This window comes from Colobus angolensis, unplaced genomic scaffold (assembly GCF_000951035.1).
Source record: "Colobus angolensis palliatus isolate OR3802 unplaced genomic scaffold, Cang.pa_1.0 Scaffold554, whole genome shotgun sequence".
Taxonomy (NCBI): domain Eukaryota; kingdom Metazoa; phylum Chordata; class Mammalia; order Primates; family Cercopithecidae; genus Colobus; species Colobus angolensis.
The window spans coordinates 316,343-332,249 of NW_012119088.1; the positions used below are offsets into that span (position 1 = coordinate 316,343).

Consider the following 15,907-nt stretch of genomic DNA (forward strand, 5'->3'; position numbering starts at 1 on the left):
AAGAATTGACAATATATACACAAAGCTATAATCATTTAAAAATGATATAATTGTCTATAGGAAGCTCAGAAAAAGTAAACATAAAATATTAGAATTAATAAGTGCAAGGTTTCTGCATATAGGATAAAAAGTATAATGAATATTTTGTGCATTAGCTGAAAACATTTGGAAAATAAATGTTAAATGACATCATTTTTAGAAGCAGAAAAGAGATACACTACCCAGGAATAATCAAACAAAACATGTACAAGACCTGTATGTAACTGTGAAAAAAATATATATTACAGAAGAGTTAGATATATGGCAAAACATACCATGTTCATTGATATAAAAATTAGTTTTTTAAAAAAAGCAATGTACCCAAAATGTAATTCCAAATGGGATTTTAACACTATATTTTATGGAATTTGATAGTAATTCTAAAATGTGGAAGAATAAAGATTAAAGCATTTCTAAGACACTGATGAATAAAAAGAAAGGACTTCCCCTACATGACTCAAAACTTCAATATAAAATTCAGTAATTAAATCAATGTGGTGAAGGAATAGGACAGATTAGTAGATACAGAAACAAATACAATAGACTGGTAAGTTAAGAAATAGTCACATGCACATGTAGAAATCTGATACATGGCCAAGCCAGCATTGCAGAATAGCAAGTAATGGATTGACTGTTCAAGAAATAGTGGGAGAAAACCGCGAAGCCGCGGTCCCTGCCTCTGAGTCTCTCTCAACCATGGTCAAATTCGTCATTGCGGGTAGAGCAGATTGTCCATATTATGCTAAAACAGAACTTCTGGCAGATTATTTACAAAAGAATCTTCCTGATTTTCGGATACATAAAATCACACAACGTCCTGAGGTTTGGGAGGATTGGCTAAAAGATGTGTGTGAAAAGAATAAGTGGAGTCACAAGAATTCCCCTATCATATGGAGAGAGCTGTTGGATCGTGGAGGAAAGGGTTTGCTTTTGGGAGGATATAATGAGTTCCTGGAGCATGCCCAGCTTTACTATGATGTCACCTCTAGCATGACGACTGAGTTGATGATGGTAATTGCTCAAGAGAACCTGGGGGCACATATAGAAAAAGAGCAGGAGGAAGAAGCCCTGAAAACTTGCATCAACCCCTTGCAGGTCTGGATCACCAGTGCCTCTGCTCCTGCCTGCTACAACCTAATTCCCATATTGACGAGTGGCGAAGTGTTTGGGATGCATACAGAAATTAGCATAACTCTATTTGACAACAAGCAGGCAGAAGAATATCTCAAAAGCCTTGTGGTGGAGACCCAGAACCTGGCGTCACCCGTCCTGCGCAGTGTGTCCATCTGCACAAAGGTGGAGGAGGCCTTCTGCCAGGCCCATGTCATTGTGGTGCTGGACGAAAGCACCGACAAGGAGGTGTCCACTCTGGAGGACTGCCTCCGAAGCAGGGTGCCTCTGTGCAGACTCTACGGGTACCTGATAGAGAAAAATGCTCATGAATCCGTCAGAGTCATCGTGGGAGGGAAAACCTTTGTGAACCTGAAGACAGTTTTACTCATGAGATTTGCCCCACGCATCGCACACAACATTATTGCTGTGGCACTGGGGGTGGAAGGTGAAGCGAAAGCCATACTGGCCAGAAAACTGAAGACAGCTCCTTCATACATTAAAGATGTGATCATTTGGGATAATATCAGTGGAAATAATTACGTTGATCTGAGAAAAACAAGGGTGTACAGATACGAGAGTGCCATTTGGGGACCTCTTCGTTATTCACGCCCCCTTTTAAACTTGATTTTTGACAGTGAGTGGGTAAAAAGAGAATTTGTAGCAACTCTTAAAAACTTGACCGCCACAGGAAGACAATTTGGAGGCATTTTGGCTGCACACAGTATAGCCACTACGTTGAAATACTGGTATCACGGCTCACCGCCTGGGGAGATTGTATCTTTAGGAATATTGAGTGAAGGCCAGTTTGGTATTCCTAAAGGGATCATCTTTTCTATGCCTGTGAAATTTGAGAATGGAACTTGGGTGGTTCTTACAGATCTCAAAGATATTGAAATAAGTGAACAAATAATGACCAGAATGACAAGTGATCTAATTCAGGAGAAACTTGTTGCACTTGGAGACAAGATACATTTTCAGCCATACCAATCGGAAACTGAACTACATAAAAAAGATAAAAGGATCTCTTTACCCATCACAGATGACAGCCAGGAAGAACAGGTCTCAGATGAACATGAAGATCCGGTCCCTGATGAAGAAAAAAATCTAGTTATGTCAGACGCAGCAGATTTTCTAAATCGGATTCCTCAAACCACCTTTGAAAAGCCACAGAGTCTTGAGTTCCTAAATGGCTTTGAAGGCAAAACTGTGGAATCCTAACAGATCAAATTGGATGAAATACATAATTACTTGGTAGCATAATAAATATAGAAAGAATTTACATAAATGTATATATTGAAGGAAGAATAATTTGAAAGATTTATGTCAGTCTTAGATAATACCATGCAAGGCAATTAAATCACTGTAACAACATTAAGGTCAGAGTTCAGTTATTTTGCGTTACTTGCGTCCACTAACGTTTGTTTAATAATAATTGCATTTTCTCGGAAAAAAAAAAAAGAAAGAAATAGTGGTAGGATAATTGGTAATCCAAAGAGAAAAAATAAGGAATTAATACATCACATAGAAATCAATATTAGAGTGGTAGGCACATAAATGTGAAAGACAAAACTTTAAAACCTTTAGAAGAATATAGAGTATCTTATATATGACATAAGAAGCAAAAATTATGAAGAAAAAGAGTGATATCAATTATATTAAAAATAAGAAATTCTGCTTACCAAAAAACATCATAAAGGACTTCTGTCACAGGTCAGGAGTGGTGTCTTCCACCATAAACAATTAGAAAACTGGGCAAATGCATATAAAATCACTCTTTGCAGCCATTAAACAATAAGTACTACTTAACTAAAACCCCTAAAAGAAAGAGAAAAAAACGCAATCATTCTTTTGATTACCCCGTATTTCTACTTCTAAGCAATTTTTAGACCAAGGAAGTGGGATGCAAAGAGGACCTGATGGTCTTTCAGTGAGTAGAGGAGACAGAGATGCTAAGATGGTGGGAACTTACAGGACAGAGTAATAAGAGGAAGGAACTACACAGATAAAAATCTCCATACATTTGTGGACCTTTGGAGTCTGGCCAAATACTAAGTTGTTCACTCAGAGGGTAAAATAGGCAGGTGATGAACAATTTTCAGGAAAAGAAAATATTCTGGAGAGCTATAAGCCAAACAATTTCAAGGGTTCACACAAGGCCTCACAAGCCAGAATGGAGAGACCTTGCCGAACACATGGAGCTTAAAGTAGAGACCCTAAACAACAGTAATGTAATGGGGGAGCTAAATTAGCCCTAGTGTAAAGACTACAACATGTATTGTCCTTAAAAAGGCTTTAAAACTGGCCTTAAAATAATGAAACAGCTATGCCAGAACTGTAATTCCCTTCAGGACAAAAGGCCGACAGTGTCTATCTAAGTAAATACAACTCATTATACATATGGACAACATTTACGACTTCTGAGACCCAATTGGAAATTACCAGTCATGCAATAAAAGAAGGAATATGTGACCCATTTCTAGGACGGAAACAAAAATCAGTAAATAGAAAGAGATTTGGGAATCACAGAGATGATGAAATTAGCAGACAAGATAATTCAAATACCTATCGTATTACTCAGCAATTAAAGGAAATGAATCACTAATACATGTCATAACAAGAAAGAATCAACAAAGCGTTGAGTGAAAGAAGCCAGACACATATGTTTACACACTTCATTATCCCTTGTACTTAAAGTGACAGAAAATGCAAAATTATGGGGACAGAAAACAGATCAGAAGTTGCCAAGGGCCAGAGATAGAGATGGGGAATTTGTTGCAAAGGAGCAGGAAAAAACTTTGTAAGGTGATTAAATCGCTTTGGACTTTGGAACTTAAGAACATTCTTAATTTGTGAAAATGTTTCTCGATTGTGGTGGCAATTACATGATTATATACCTTTGTCAAAACTTACTGAACTGAGTATGTTGAAAGAATAAGATTAGTTGTACGTAAATTATATTTTAATAAACCTGACTTTTTAATAAAAGAAGGTATAGTCCTACATTACTTATTGATGGGAATATATCCTGAGAAGTGCATCATTAAATCTCGTTGTGCAAACATTATAGAGTGTACATACAGAAACCTAGATGATATAGCCTACTACACATCTAGGCTAATGGTATAACCTATTGTTCCTAGGCTACAAACATTTACAGCATGTTACTGTAATACTCAATAGTGTAGCCAATTATAACACAATGGTAAGTATTTATGTATCTAAACCTATCTAAGCATAGATAAGGTACAGTAGGCCAGACGTGGTGGCTCACACCTGTAATCCCAACACTTTGGGAGGCCGAGGTGGGTGTATCATCTGAGGTCAGGAGTTTGAGACCAGCCTGGCTAACATGGTGAAACCCCATTTCTACTAAAAATACAAAAAATTAGCCCAGCATGGTGGCATGTACCTGTAATCCCCACTACTTGGAAGGCTGAGGCAAGAGAATCACTTAAACCTGGGAGCTGGAGGTTGCAGTGCAGAGGCCAAGATTGTGCCCTTGCTCTGCAGCTTGGGCAACAAGAGCGAAACTCCGTCTCAAAAAAATAAATAAATAAATAAATAAATAATAAGGTACAGTAAAAATACAGTCTAAAAGATTTAAAAAATGGGCCGGGCACGGTGGCTCAAGCCTGTAATCCCAGCACTTTGGGAGGCCGAGACGGGCGGACCACGAGGTCAAGAGATGGAGACCATCCTGGCTAACATGGTGAAACCCCGTCTCTACTAAAAAATACAAAAAAAGAAAATAGCCGGGCAAGGTGGCTGGTGCCTATAGTCCCATCTACTCCGGAGGCTGAGGCAGGAGAATGGCGTAAACTCGGGAGGTGGAGCTTGCAGTGAGCCAAGATCTGACCACTGCACTCCAGCCTGGGCGACAGAGCAAGACTATAGATACAGGGCACTTACAAGAATGGAGTTTGGAGGACTGGAAGTTGCTCTGGGTGAGTCAGTGAGTGAGTGGTGAGTGAATGTGAAGGCCCAGAACATTGTTGTACACTACTTTAGACTTTATAAACATTGTACACCTAGGCTACACTAAATTTATAAAATAACAAAGCAATTGATCTACAATGGTAAGATGGCTACAACACTACTAGGTGATAGGAATTTTTCAGCTCCATTATAATGTTATGAGACCACCGTCATATACTTGCTTAGTCATTGACCAAAACATTGCCGTGCAGCACATAACTATAACTGTGTGAAAACAGATAGAATACAAACAAGAAGAATGGAAAATTAAGAAAACAAAGTACTGAAAACAAAAATCTCAAAGAACAGGACAGATAGCAGATAAGACACTGTGGAACAAAAGATCATGGAAATACAAAACAATAACAGAAACTACCCAAAATCAAGTTCCAAGAAAAAAAAAATAAAAGAGTAAAGCTGCAATGACCTGGGAAAAAAATATTACATTTTCTAGCATGCATCATTAGAGTCCTAGAAGGACTAGAGAAAAGGAGGAGAACGGAAAAAACACATTTGAAGAAATAATGGGGCTTCTTGCTTGTGCTTAGGTGGTAGACATCTGGAAAGAACTTTGCTTTACCCCTAACCACAAGAAGAAGCCCGAAGATAACAGTCTTTGCTCCTCTTCCTTTGCAGTCCTAAGGCTTTTGTTCCACAGGGGAGAAGGATCTGGACAGGGCTGCCTCACTTTACCTGACTTCATTGACAGCCCGTCCTGATCTTTGATTACCATGTGAAAATCTGCAGAAAAGAGCCTACAGCAGGGTGCAAACTCCCCTTGTGTCTCTGGGTCCCAGGAGGTCCTCTGGAGTTCTGAGACACTCCTGGGATCCGCAGGAACTTCAGAGGAACTCGTGGGACCCATTGACACAAGAAGAGTTTGTATCCTTCTAGTCTGTAGAATGCTGGTATAACAGAAATATCATAGACCAGGTGGCTGTTTTGTATAAAATCTACAAAAATACACTGTTTAATGAACCAACTGAAGAGTTAAAGTTGCACAAAATCAACTAGAATAAAAATCTAAGGAAAGGCAGACACTTCCAAGAAATGCTTGGGCATGTGAACTGACTCATCCGGAGCAGAACACAGGAGATGTATGAACCAGCATATAAGTGGGTAAGCTAAAATTTTTAGCAAGGTACCAAAGGCCCAATGTAGGTGAGTGTGAGAGACTAGAACTCCTGCATCCACAGACTTAAGGAGAGTTTGCACCCCCTTGCAGGATCTTTTCTGTAGATTTCCACATGGTAATCAAAGATTAAGATAGGGCATCAATAAAAGCAGGTAAGTCAAGCAACCCTGTCTAGATCCTTCTCCCCTGTGGAACAAAAGCCTTAGGACTACAAAGGAGGGCAGCAAAGACTATTATCCCCACAGCTTAAAATTCACTGCAGGGGGGGAAAAAGAAGAGAAGATGTCCTCTGTGCTAAGGAGAAGGGCAGAAAACTACTGGCCTGGGCCTACACCATTATAGGTCTGGGCTGGGAGAAATCATTACCAGTAGGCCTACAGTCCAAATTGTTAAGAGATGTTCTTCAGGCAAAAAAATAAGTAAATAAATAAATTGAAAGCTTAAATCTACACCATGGGTCACCAAACATTTTCCATACAGAATCAGTAAATAGTTAAAAAGTAGGTTTTATGAACTGCACAGATTCTGCTGCAAATCCTCAACTCTGCCATGGTGACATGAAAGTAGCTGTATACAATATCTTAGTCTGTATTATGCTGGTATGATAGAAATATTATAGACTGGATGGCTATTAAACAACAGAAATTTATTTCTCACAGTTCTAGAGGCCAAAAAGTCTAAGATCAAAGTGCCAATAGATGTGGTATCTGATGATGACCCATTTCCTATTCATAAATGATGTCCCACATGGCAAACAGAAAGCACTAGAAGTCTCTCTCAGACTTCTTTTAGACGGGCATGAATTCTATTGATACAGGCAGAGCCCTCATGAACTAATCAACTCCCTAGGGCCCACCTCCAAATACCGTCACTTGGGGGGTTAGAATTTCAACATAGGAGTTTTTGAGGGACACAAACATTCACACCACAGCCTACAATATGTAAATGAATGAATGAGTCTGCATTCCATAAAACTTATTTACAAAAGCAGGTGGCACACTGTCTTGTGTGTTACCCTAATCTACATGGGAAGGAAGAATGTCAGAAATTGTAAATTCATAGGTAAATGTAAAATACTTATTTTCTCATTTTTTTAATTAAAAACTTTCATTACCACTTCCCTAGAGCAAATTTTAATGAAGTAAATACAAGATATTAATTTAAAAACCCAATTATGGAAATAGAATACTTAACTAGTAAATTCAAAAGAAAGTCAAAAAAGGAAGAGAAAACAAAAAATGAAACAAATAGCAGGAAAATAGATGTTATACAATTTTAATTATGTAAAATGGAAATAGTCTAAATACACCAATAAAAAAGCAGAGGTGCCAGGTGGCTCACGCCTGTAATCTCAGCACTTCAAGGGCTGAGGCGGGCAGATCACTTGAGGTTAGGAGATGGAGACTAGCTTGGACAACACGGCAAAACTCTGTCTCTACTAAAAATACAAAAATTAGACAGGCATGATAACAGGCGCCTGTAATCCCAGCTACTCAGGAGGCTGAGGCATGGGAATTGCTTGAACCCAGGAGGTGGAGGTTGCAGTGAGCCAAGATCACACCACTGCACTCCAGCCTGGGTGACACAGTAAGATTCTATCTCAAAAAAAATAATAATAAATAATAAATAATACATAAAAAGCAGATGTTGTTAGTTGGTTTAAAAGGCCAGCTGTATATAGAAGTGCATTTTTAATATAACAACACAGATGGGTTAAAAGGAATGAAAATAATAGAACATATAAACAAATTACAAAGCAGGATTGGCTACACTAATATCAGACAAAGTAGACAAGGACAAGGACAGGGAGTATTGTCAGAGATAAAGAGGAACTGCATAGTTTCTGACAAATGAGTCTGTGAATATTCTTATTTTATCAGTACTGGCTGCTTTTAAGATTTTAACATTTTCTTTGTTACCAGATTTGATTAACAATTTGATTAAGATGTGCCAAGTATAATTTTCTTTGGAAATAAAGAGGATTTGGTCAGGTGCAGTGGCTCACATCTGCAATCCCAGCACTTTGGGAGGCCAAGGCAAGTGGATCACTTGAGGTCAGGAGTTCGAGACCAGCCTGGCCAACATGGCAAAAACCCGTCCCTACTAAAAATACAAAAAAATTTAGCTTGGCATCCTGGCACACACCTGTAATCCCAGCCTCGGGAGGCTGAGGCAGAATCGTTTGAACCCAGGAAGCAGAGGTTGTGGTGAGCTGAGATTGTGCTACTGCACTCCAGCCTGGGTGACAGAGTGAGACTCCATCTCAAGAAAAAACAAATACATAAGTAAATAAAAATAAAGATGTTCAATTCATCAAGAAGATGTAATAATCCTAAATATGAATGTACCTGAAAGCAGAACATCAAAATATATGAAGCAAAAACCAATGAAACAAAAAAAAAGATACAGATATATACATGAGAATTTTTAAAGAATGGAAATGAGACTGGGCACGATGGCTCACGCCTGTAATCCCAGCACTCTGGGAGGCCGAGACAGGCAAATTATTTGAGGTCAGGAGTTCAAGACCAGCCTGGCCAACATAGTGAAACCCAGTCTCTACTAGAAATACAAAAGAAAAAATAAAAAAATCCACATGTGGTTGTGCGTGCCTGTAATCCCAGATACTTGGGAGGCTGAGGCAGGAGAATCGCTTGAACCCGGGAGGTGGAGGTTGCAGGTTGCTCCACTGTACTTCAGCCTGGGTGACTGAGCAAGACTGTCAAGAAAGAAAGGAGAGAGAGAGAGAAAGAGAGAAGAAAGAAAGAAAATGTAATAATCTAATAAACAGAGGACAAGAAACTAAATAGGGATATAAAAGACTTGAATAATACAATCAAACACAATTACTGAATTGATACATTTCACCCAACACCAGAAAATATACCTTTTCAAAATGTACAATTCAGTGCACTTAGGATATTTACAAAGAAAATACCAAGGAAAAGAAAAGTTAGAAACAAGCAGAAAAAATGAAACTTAGTTTAGATGTCAGGCTGCTTAATTTTTACTTGCTGTAAAAATTAAAGCCCTCTAGAAAAGTCTTGGTTCACCATTCTACCTCATTGTATCTCATCAAGTTGAAATTCCAATTCCAAAAATGTTGTATCATATTCAAAAATAAAAGCATAGTTTTAAATATAAATTTTTACTCTCCTTGAGGTCACAATGATTCTCAAGGGAAAGCTTTTTTAAAAAAAATTCTGAATGTTCTGAGAATAATTTCTTAAATAAAATATTTAATTAAATTAATACCACAATACTGCCTTATAAATCAACTGTAAATGAAGTTAGTTTAAGCTGGAAATATCTTAGTTATTTTATGTATATTTATTACAAATTGGTAACTGGTTGGCAGAATCATTCAGGAAAATACTTTCTTAGCAGGAATATATTTGTCCATGAATTTTCTATAAGTTTATGCCAGTTTTATGGATCATGACAGCAGTTCTTGATCTGCATTTTCCTAAAGAGTTATAATAAGAATGTTCTTCAGGGATTGCCATCTAAAGTGTAATGAAGGACATTGTTAAAGAAAGTGTCTTTTGAGCGTAAATTAAGTATCCCTAGAGGCTGAGTGATAATAAAATGCATTTTTCATATGCTCACCAGAGAGTGAAAACATCAATAACACGAACTGGAATGATCTTCCTTGTTCAGAAATGCTATTCTTCTTACTATAACTTTCCATCACTTTAAATTTTGTCAATTAGGAAAACAAACATTTATACAGAAATAAGTTATATTTTACATTTCCAATGCAAATTGTACCTCTATTTTGAAGTATTATAAACAAGACTATAAGGAAAGACTGCAACTGCCTAGTGGTTCACCTTGCCTGCTGTCTAGACAAAGCCTATTTATCAAGACAGGGAAATTGCAATACAGAAAGAGTAATTCACACAGAGCCTGCCGTGTAGGAGACTGGAGTTTTGTTATTACTCAACTCAGTCTCCCAGAGCATCCAGGTGATCAGAGTTGATTTAAAGACAATTTGGTGGGTGGGGAGGTTGGTTAGGTTGTAGATTAAGTCATAGGGCATTACTGGCTTCTTGCAGAATCAGTTCCTGGATGAAGGTCACAGGATCAGATGAGCCAGTTTATTGATCTGGGTGGTGCCAGTTGATCCATCAAGTGCAGGGTCTCCAAAATATCTCAAGTGCTGATCTTAGGAGCAGTCTAGGGAGAGTCAGAATCATGTAACTTCCAACTGCATGACTCTTAAACCATAATTTCTAATCTTGTGGCTGATATTAGTAGTCTAATTCCCAGGATAGGAGGTTTGTTTGGGGAAAGCACTGTTATCTTTGTTTTAAACTATAAACTAAGTACCTCCCAAAGTTAGTTCAGCCTATACCCAGAAAGGCTTCAAAGTTAGAAGCAAGATGGTATCAGTTAGGCTAGATCTCTTTTACTGTCTCAGTCGTAATTTTGCAAAGGTGGTTTCAAAACATTTAAAATGCTTTAGTGAACAAATCATGTTCAAGAAACACCTACAACACCTTCTACAAACATATATACAATCAAGTACAGTTTAGAACTATAGGGTAGAAGGAAAATTTCCCTCCCATTGCTGCTCTTTGAAGTTGCACTGCAATGACTGACAAGAGACAAATTAATAGGAGAAAATTCATAGACATTTGTTAATGTGCATAAGCATAGAAGCCATATAAAATATGAAACTCAAAGAATACACGGTAGGTGAGGCTTATATACCTTCTTCATAAGGGAAAAGGAGAAGGGGAAATATAGACAATCTGAGGGATTCTAAATGATTTTTATTGGAATTGAATAAATCCAAGAGGCAGATATTATCTTTTAAATTATTCTCTTAGGAAACTGAATGGGACCAGCAAGTTATGGGAAGGTGAGGGGCAGAGCTATACTGTGAACAAAGGTTTTCTAATTATGTAGATAAAGTCTCTCAGATAATTTCTTGAAGCTACCCTCAGAAAAATGGTTGAAAAGTCTCTCTCAGTGTGGTGATGGCTTTTAGTCTCTTCTCCACTGGTTAATCTTTTCTGGTTATTTGATGATATTCCTTGGGAGGGGATCTTAAGACAATTAGCTTTCTTTTACAAAGAAGTTTCGTTAGTCAGATAAGGAAATTCCAAAGAGAGCCTATTCCTGTCCTTGAGGGAAGAAGAAATAGAAGATTAGAATGTTTGTGCTGAGGCAGCCTCTAAGGCCTTCTAATTCTAATATACTCAGAAGGTCAAAGCACCATACTTTGGGATCACGTTCTCTGTACCCTAACAATAGCTCTTGTTTGTTATAATGTAACTTCTAAGAAACACTTACAAACGATACTTCGTTCAATCAATATTTATTGAGCACATACTCTGTCTTCTTTTAGGTACCTGGGATACATCCATGAATAAAAAAATAGGAGACAAAAAGGGAAATAAACAGTAAAAAGAATGAATAAGAAAATTATCTAATATTTTAGAAGGTGATAAATTATATGGGAAAAAAAGTAGAGCTAATTAAGGGACATCAGAAATGGTGGACAGGGTATGGGAATGGTACAGGATGCAATTTAAATCTGATGCTCAGGATACCCCTCATTGATAAGGTGAAATTTTTAAAAAGACTTAAAGTAGGTAAGGAAGTGAGCCATATTTGAATATCTGGAGGGAAAACAATCTAGGCAAAGAGGGGCCAATGCAAATGTCCTTAGTCAAGTGCGTGTGTGGTGGGTTTTGCGATCTCCCTATTTTGGACAATATATTTGCTTTTCTCCCAATCCTGCAGGAAGGATTAAATCTTTGGGACTTCTCTTTACTTTCTTCATGTGGAGTTGCTTAGCCCTTCCCGACCCTATGTATTATATCCTTCTTGGCAGTATCTTCCCCCTCAGCACTTTTATGCCTCCTGCAAAGATGGCTACAATTGCAACCAAAGCAATCACCTTGATTTCTCAGTCTCACTGTTCTGATCATGGATCTTTCTTACTCTGTCAGTAACTCTCTACCACCTCTAGAGAAAGTTTGAATTTCTTAGCAATTAAGGATTTCTTGGCTCTACTCTCTCATCTGCCTTTTTATCTTCATGATCCCATTCCCTCCCTCTAGGCCAAAATTGGACCACTAACTTTCCATAATGATCCTGGCACTTGCAAACCCTTTATTTTTCTCATGCTCTTCTCTCTCCCTATAATGTCCCTTTGCCTCCATCTCATCCTGTTGAAATTGAAATTCTTCTTAAAGGACCCACACACCACTTCATTTCTTAAATGTTTTCTGATTTCCCCAACTGATATGATGGCTCCCTCTTCTGAACTTTCAGAGCACTCTGTACCACTCTTGACTCATGTATCATGCTCTGCTTTGTATTATATTTGCTTTTAATATGATATTTGTCTTCCAGTAAATTGAAGTCTCATAAATTTGGGCACCAAACATACATTTATAAAACTTACACAAAAATATCTCATACATTTTTTAGCATCAACAAGAGACAACACAAATATGCAATCAATATAATGGGATGAACATGCAAATGAATTTTTTAGGAAAAAGGAAATATACATTTAATTGGGATTATATTTGTCATGTTGATCAAGCTTTATAAATATGGTCTGTAAAAAGGAATATAAAGATAGCTATGAATGACTATAAGCTTCTCACCAGAAAGGTGTTTTTAGCAACAATAGAAGTAAAAAACTGACTCTCGGACTATTAACTTATTTGAAAGTCAACATTATAATAATGAACCATTATTAAATGAGTATTGTGTGCTGGCACTGTGGTTACTACTTTATTGGATTTACATTATTTATTCCTCACAAAACCCTTGAATTACGTGTTCTTGTTATTCTCTTCATTTTCAGTTGAAGAAACATGGGATATGTTTGGTTGAGTAAATATATTAAAAATTATGTTTTCACAACATCATAGATAACTGTTCTGAGGAATTAGAAGACAATTTTTTCTTCATATATAAATGTATTTATAAGTTTGTATACATTTATTGCTTTATGTTGCTCTCCTATGAGCACTCTTGGACTCTACCAGAATCTCACTTTTATTAATTGAAAAAAGTAGGATGGCTTAGTTTTAAGAATTAAAGTTTCAAAGCACAAATCTGGATTAATAAATCTAGAAGGTTTTTTTTTTTTTTTCATAAAATGACCACAGTTATATGTGTTACTAAAAGTGGTCAACAATGAAAACCATGTCCTTCACAGATTTTACTGCTGAGTTGAAGGAGAATGAATTTTTCCACTGAAAATTGGAGTGAAATTCTTAAGCCACCATCTAGTAAAATACTTATATGTGAATCCAAGTTGTCAGGATAGACTAACTGTTTTTTCTTTTTCTTCTAGACAGAGTCTCACTCTGTCTCCCAGGCTGGAGTGCAGTGGCACAATCTCGGCTGACTGCAACCTCCGCCTCCTGGGCTCAAGCAATTCTCATGCTTCAGCCTCCCAAGTAACTGAGATTACAGGCGTGTGCCACTATGCCGAGCTAATTTTTTGTATTTTTTAGTGGAGACAGGGTTTTGCCATGTTGCCCAGGCTGGTCTGGAAATCCTGAGCTCAGGCAATCTATCCACCTTGGCCTCCCAAAGTACTGTAACTTTTCTTTAATTGCTAATTATCTCCTGGAGAAGGGGGTGCTCCTACTGAAAGGCACAGGTATAGACTGTAATGACAAAGCCTGTATCTGCTTCATGAGTAATATTTGGCTTCACAATCCAAATGGCAGACTCTAGTCCTTCAAAGTCATTAGCCATAAAGAAGGGGCTAGAATATCTGGTTCTTTGGCAGGCCTTGCATGAGAAGAAACTATCCTTTGAACCAGGCAATCAAAGAAGCCTAAGCCCCTGAGTTTAGAACTCGCAGAGACTACTGGTAGAGCATGTTTTTGTCCTTAACAAATTACTTCAAAAATAAACAAAATAAATTATTCTAATAGATGATGTACAGTATCCCTGGTGAACAAAATTAGATATAATTGATGCAACAAAGCTAAATACAATGGGAGTATCAAAGAGAGAGAAAAAAACTGTGTGCAAAGCAAGAGGGGTTGTTTATAACTGGGTGACATCAGGAAAATTACTTTAGTAACTGGAATATCAAGAAGGGATCATTTTTATGGAAAAGATACAAACCACAAATTAAAAATGATATGTTACCTCTATATAGAAAAAATCCTGGTCATTTAGTGTTTTTTAAGAAAAAAAATATGAAGCAAAACACTCTCTCACTGATCATTCAGGTGAGCAAGTTTAAAGCATTCTAATTCTTTTCCCTATTATGCTAAATCACTAGCAATACAATTGTAAGAATCAATTAAGTAAGAAACTTTTCAAAGTTAGGAACTGTGTATCTAGTGAAAGAATTTTGGTATCTACTGAAGTAATATGTATGATGATTTAAAATCAGCATGCAGCCTGGCGCGGTGGCTCATGACTGTAATCCCAGCACTTTGGGAGGCTGAGGTGGGCGGATCACAAGGTCAGGAGATCGAGACCATCCTGGCTAACACGGTGAAATCCCATCTCTACTAAAAAATACAAAAACTTAGCCGAGTCCCAGCTACTCGGGAGGCTGAGGCAGGAGAATGGCGTGAACCCAGTAAGCGGAGCTTGCAGTGAGCCGAGATTGTGCCACTGCACTCCAGCCTGGGCGACAGAGCCAGACTCCATCTCTAAATAAATAAATAAATAAATAATCTGCCTGCACTTAATAAATTCCTGTTTAATGTATATATATTTTTTAATCTTTAGGTTGCGACTGTAGGAAGTTTATGTTTATAGTTTGAGCCAACACTTCTGACCTTGGTTTCACACAGAAAAATTTAAATTTGGCATTCAGTTTCTCAACTAGAATTTCTAAATGCGTAAAATGGACCTTTGACCTAAGTGTTTATTATCATAATTAGCACAGACTGAAAACAAAGGACTTTAGCTCTATGGTTTACTTAGCAAATAGTGCAAATCCCATAGTCCAGAAGGCCTTGAATAATGTTTGCTAAAGTATGTAGCACATTTTACAAAGCAACAAAAATTGTAGACAGTCCCTAGCCTCCTGGAATGGAATAAAATTTCCTTCCTTCTATGGTCCACATCTATTTGCAATAGAGAGATATGTATTGATCTGTCATGCAGTGGATCTCTCTCTCTCTGGCCACTATTGATTTCAGTTTACCAATTGACAAGGTTCACAGACTTAGTTTTAATGTGTTGAAAGTGTATGTGCTGTCAAAGGACAACTATTTATCAAGGGAGCCTTGAAGCCATTGGATGAAATCAATTTGCCAGTAGCCTGTCACAGTCTACTAAATCTAGCAGAGTCGAAGGAGTGTGGAAAAGTTTCAACTGAACAAGCCCTTTACTCCACCCCTTGTTATAATATTCTAACGCTCCAACCAATTTCTAGGCATCCACTCTAATTAAGTAAACAAGTATCTTCACTTATTTCACTTACTATGTATACTAAACTGGGATAATTCTCAGAAAGTAGTGTTCTAATAATGACCATTGATTCATCTTGGGGCTCCAGGAAATCTAAGTCACGTCCATGCTCCAGTTTCTCCATCTATGCAACACATATGGTAGCAGCTACTCTATTCACAGTTGCCATCATTCTCATCCTTCTCTAATTCACAGGGAAACACTGAGGATAAGTGAGAAAATGGA

The 15,907-nt window shown here is 37.6% G+C and overlaps 1 protein-coding gene across 2 annotated transcripts; it reads left to right on the forward strand.

Annotated features, from left to right (window-relative positions):
• Positions 1–711: 711 nt before the first annotated feature.
• LOC105525737 (putative malate dehydrogenase 1B) lies at positions 712–2,371 on the forward strand. Of its 2 annotated transcripts, XM_011961480.1 has the most exons (2): positions 712–2,141; positions 2,220–2,371. In XM_011961480.1, exons 1-2 carry the CDS (start codon positions 736–738, stop codon positions 2,368–2,370), a joined length of 1,557 nt encoding a protein of 518 aa, XP_011816870.1. In that variant the 5' UTR covers positions 712–735; the 3' UTR covers position 2,371. The 2 variants fall into 2 exon arrangements, with proteins under 2 accessions (XP_011816870.1, XP_011816869.1); XM_011961479.1 differs by having other exon boundaries at positions 712–2,371.
• Positions 2,372–15,907: the final 13,536 nt, after the last annotated feature.

Coding starts and splice junctions, on each gene's coding strand:
- LOC105525737 (XM_011961479.1), top strand. CDS start 736: ATGGTCAAATTCGTCATTGCGGGTAGAGCAGATTGTCCATATTATGCT.